At 55.5% G+C, this 2714-nt stretch overlaps 1 protein-coding gene across 1 annotated transcript in view; it reads right to left on the reverse strand.

The window, feature by feature from the left end:
* Positions 1 to 2714, reverse strand: part of LOC103925393 — a 61125-nt gene that overhangs the window by 26540 nt on the left and 31871 nt on the right. The window contains exons 31-35 of the mRNA XM_009334103.1: positions 2604 to 2696; positions 2173 to 2303; positions 1729 to 1878; positions 866 to 1122; positions 678 to 762 (exon numbers count right to left, since the gene is read on the reverse strand). Of these exons, the coding sequence (XP_009332378.1) occupies positions 678 to 762; positions 866 to 1122; positions 1729 to 1878; positions 2173 to 2303; positions 2604 to 2696 (716 nt within the window). The remainder of the gene's footprint in view (positions 1 to 677; positions 763 to 865; positions 1123 to 1728; positions 1879 to 2172; positions 2304 to 2603; positions 2697 to 2714) is intronic.

Genomic DNA, 2714 nt, shown 5'->3' on the forward strand with positions numbered 1-2714 from the left:
CAAGCGCTCTCCCACCAGCATTGCTGGGAGATAGAAGGAGACGCGCAGCCCCTTCACTACAGACACTCCCTCCCATGGTCGTGGGCCTTGGAGGAAGTGAAATGAACAGTTTCAAAAAGCGGTAGAAGATGGGAATGGAACATGGCAGTACCTGAGCTCGGTGTGGGTGTTGGTGGTGATGGCGTGCGTGGAGGCTGTGTTGTAGTGCCTGGCGAGGGGATCGTGGGTTTTGGTGTCGATGGACCTAGCACAAGAGAGAGTTGGAGGAGATCTGCTCCAACAGAGGAGATTTGTTGCAGGCAGCTGTCCCACCCTCCCCAAGCACCCCAACACCGTGACCAGCGTGGCCCAGGGCAGGGATCGCAGAATGTCGTCTCAGAAAGAGCCCTGCCACTCAAGGGCTCTTCCACCAGCACAGCTGGGTGACAAAAGCAGATTAGGCACTTCAGTACCTATGCTCAATGTCTTGGCTGTGGGCATTGTAATACATGAAGTAAATAGTGAGTGCAGGCAGTGTCAGTGCTCCAGTCTCCCAGTAGAAAGCCTGCTTGGGCACAGTCTGCATCGCTGCCCCACAGGGCTCTGCAAAGACAACCTGTTTTCCTGCCTCCAGCACAGCCTGCCACCTCAGTCCGTGACATCTCTCAAGCTGCCCTTCCCCAAGCCAAGCCTTGTACCTTTGCAGGATCCCTTTTCAATGGACAGATCATCCAATGCTACATCACTCCGGACATCTTCACCCCATTCTCCCTCCAGGACAATCTAAGGGAAGGGACGGTTCCCAGCATTAGTTCTGGCCACACATGTGAAGTGCCATTAGAAAGCATGGCCCATCTCAGATGGCAGCGAGAGCCTGTGCCCTTACCTGCATGTCTCCTGTGCCGTGCAACGTGATCTCTCCCAAGTTCCATTTGTCCCCGTGGTTCCCAGTGCTGCTCCAGACCAGCACTAGGTCTTCGCCCTTGTCCACGTACACCCGTAGGGCCATTGTTTCAGCCACTCCGTACATGTGGTACCAGAAGCGGAAGCAGTGCGGTCCTTGCAAACTGCACACCGGGCTGAGCAGATGAGCCACAAAGCCAGGGAGGGCATTGCTCCCTTGCAAGTAGATGTAGTAGCCGTCTGAAACAAAACATGCACCACACTGTCACATGCATATCAAATATAGACAAAGCAGCCAGGGACAACCCAAACACAGTCCTGGGAGCACCCCTGCTGCACTTCAAGGCAGGTGAAAGGAGGGGAGAGCAAACACGGGCCCTTTGCTAGCCACAACTCTCCCCAGTCCTGAGTCCACCTATGAACCGTGCTCTCTGGGCCATGGCAGCTGTGTGGCTCGGCCTGGGCAATGGCACCACCTCAAAGCATCACCACAATCCTTGCGTGGCTCTGCAGCTTTAGGGCCCAGTCATCATTGGCTTCTGGAGAAGCCAGTGTCTCCTAAAAGAGAGACCGGTTCCTGGTCCCCTGAGACAGCCGGGTCATCAAGCTTTGTGTTACTTTCCCCCTTGCATGGCAGGTCCTTGCCTGCCCTGCAGGCACCACAGACTGATTCCCAGGGCTGGAAACCTTCCCAAAGGAAGGCTCTGGCTCTGGTGGAGACTGCCACAAATGGCTCTGGATCAAGGCCAGGAAACATGTGGCCTGTGTTTGCTGTTAGAAGAGGTTTGTCTTCCCAGGGACACCCCTCTGCCTGAAGGACCGCTGTGTACTGATTGCTGTTCCTACCTCCTGTCGTGTGGTCGGAGGAGGGGCCGGTATTTTGCGTGGGTGTTGGACCCTTGTTCCTTATCCAGTCAATGCTGCTGTAATCTGCCAGGACCCACTCACAGAAGTCGTTGTCAAATGTGCAGGCGAAACTGCAGTTATCTGTGGGAGCTGGATATAGTACAGAAAGGAAAGCAGAGTTTCTAGAGTGAGGGTGGGACCACCTTTTCCCCGTGTCCCACAGGGCACACCTACATCCCTGGCATGCTCATCGCCAGGTGAGGATGGCCAGCCAAGTGGAAGTGCACGAGCTGAATGCCTAGCACAGCCAGTAAAAAAAACCTGCAGCACTCAAGCGCTCTCCCACCAGCATTGCTGGGAGATAGAAGGAGACGCGCAGCCCCTTCACTACAGATGCTGCAGCCTTTGGCCATGAGCCTTAAAGAAAGCTAGCTGAATACTTGCCACAAGCGGTAGAAGATGGGAATGGAACATGGCAGTACCTGAGCTCGGTGTGGGTGTTGGTGGTGACGGCGTGCGTGGAGGCTGTGTTGTAGTGCCTGGCGAGGGGATCGTGGGTTTTGGTGTCGATGGACCTAGCACAAGAGAGAGTTAGAGGAGATGTTCTCCAACACGGGAGATTTGTTGCAGGCAGCTGTCCCACCCTTCCCAAGCACCCAACATCACGACCAGAGAGGCCAAGGGCAGGGATCGCACAGCGACTCCTCAGCAAGAACTGCAGCACGCAAGCGCTCTCCCACCAGCATTGCTGGGAGATAGAAGGAGCGCGCAGCCCCTTCACTACAGATGCTGCAGCCTTTGGCCATGAGCCTTAAAGAAAGCTAGCTGAATACTTGCCACAAGCGGTAGAAGATGGGAATGGAACATGGCAGTACCTGAGCTCGGTGTGGGTGTTGGTGGTGACGGCGTGCGTGGAGGCTGTGTTGTAGTGCCTGGCGAGGGGATCGTGGGTTTTGGTGTCGATGGACCTAGCACAAGAGAGAGTT

Source organism: Pygoscelis adeliae, unplaced genomic scaffold, assembly GCF_000699105.1.
Source record: "Pygoscelis adeliae isolate BGI_AS28 unplaced genomic scaffold, ASM69910v1 Scaffold161, whole genome shotgun sequence".
Lineage (NCBI taxonomy): Eukaryota > Metazoa > Chordata > Aves > Sphenisciformes > Spheniscidae > Pygoscelis > Pygoscelis adeliae.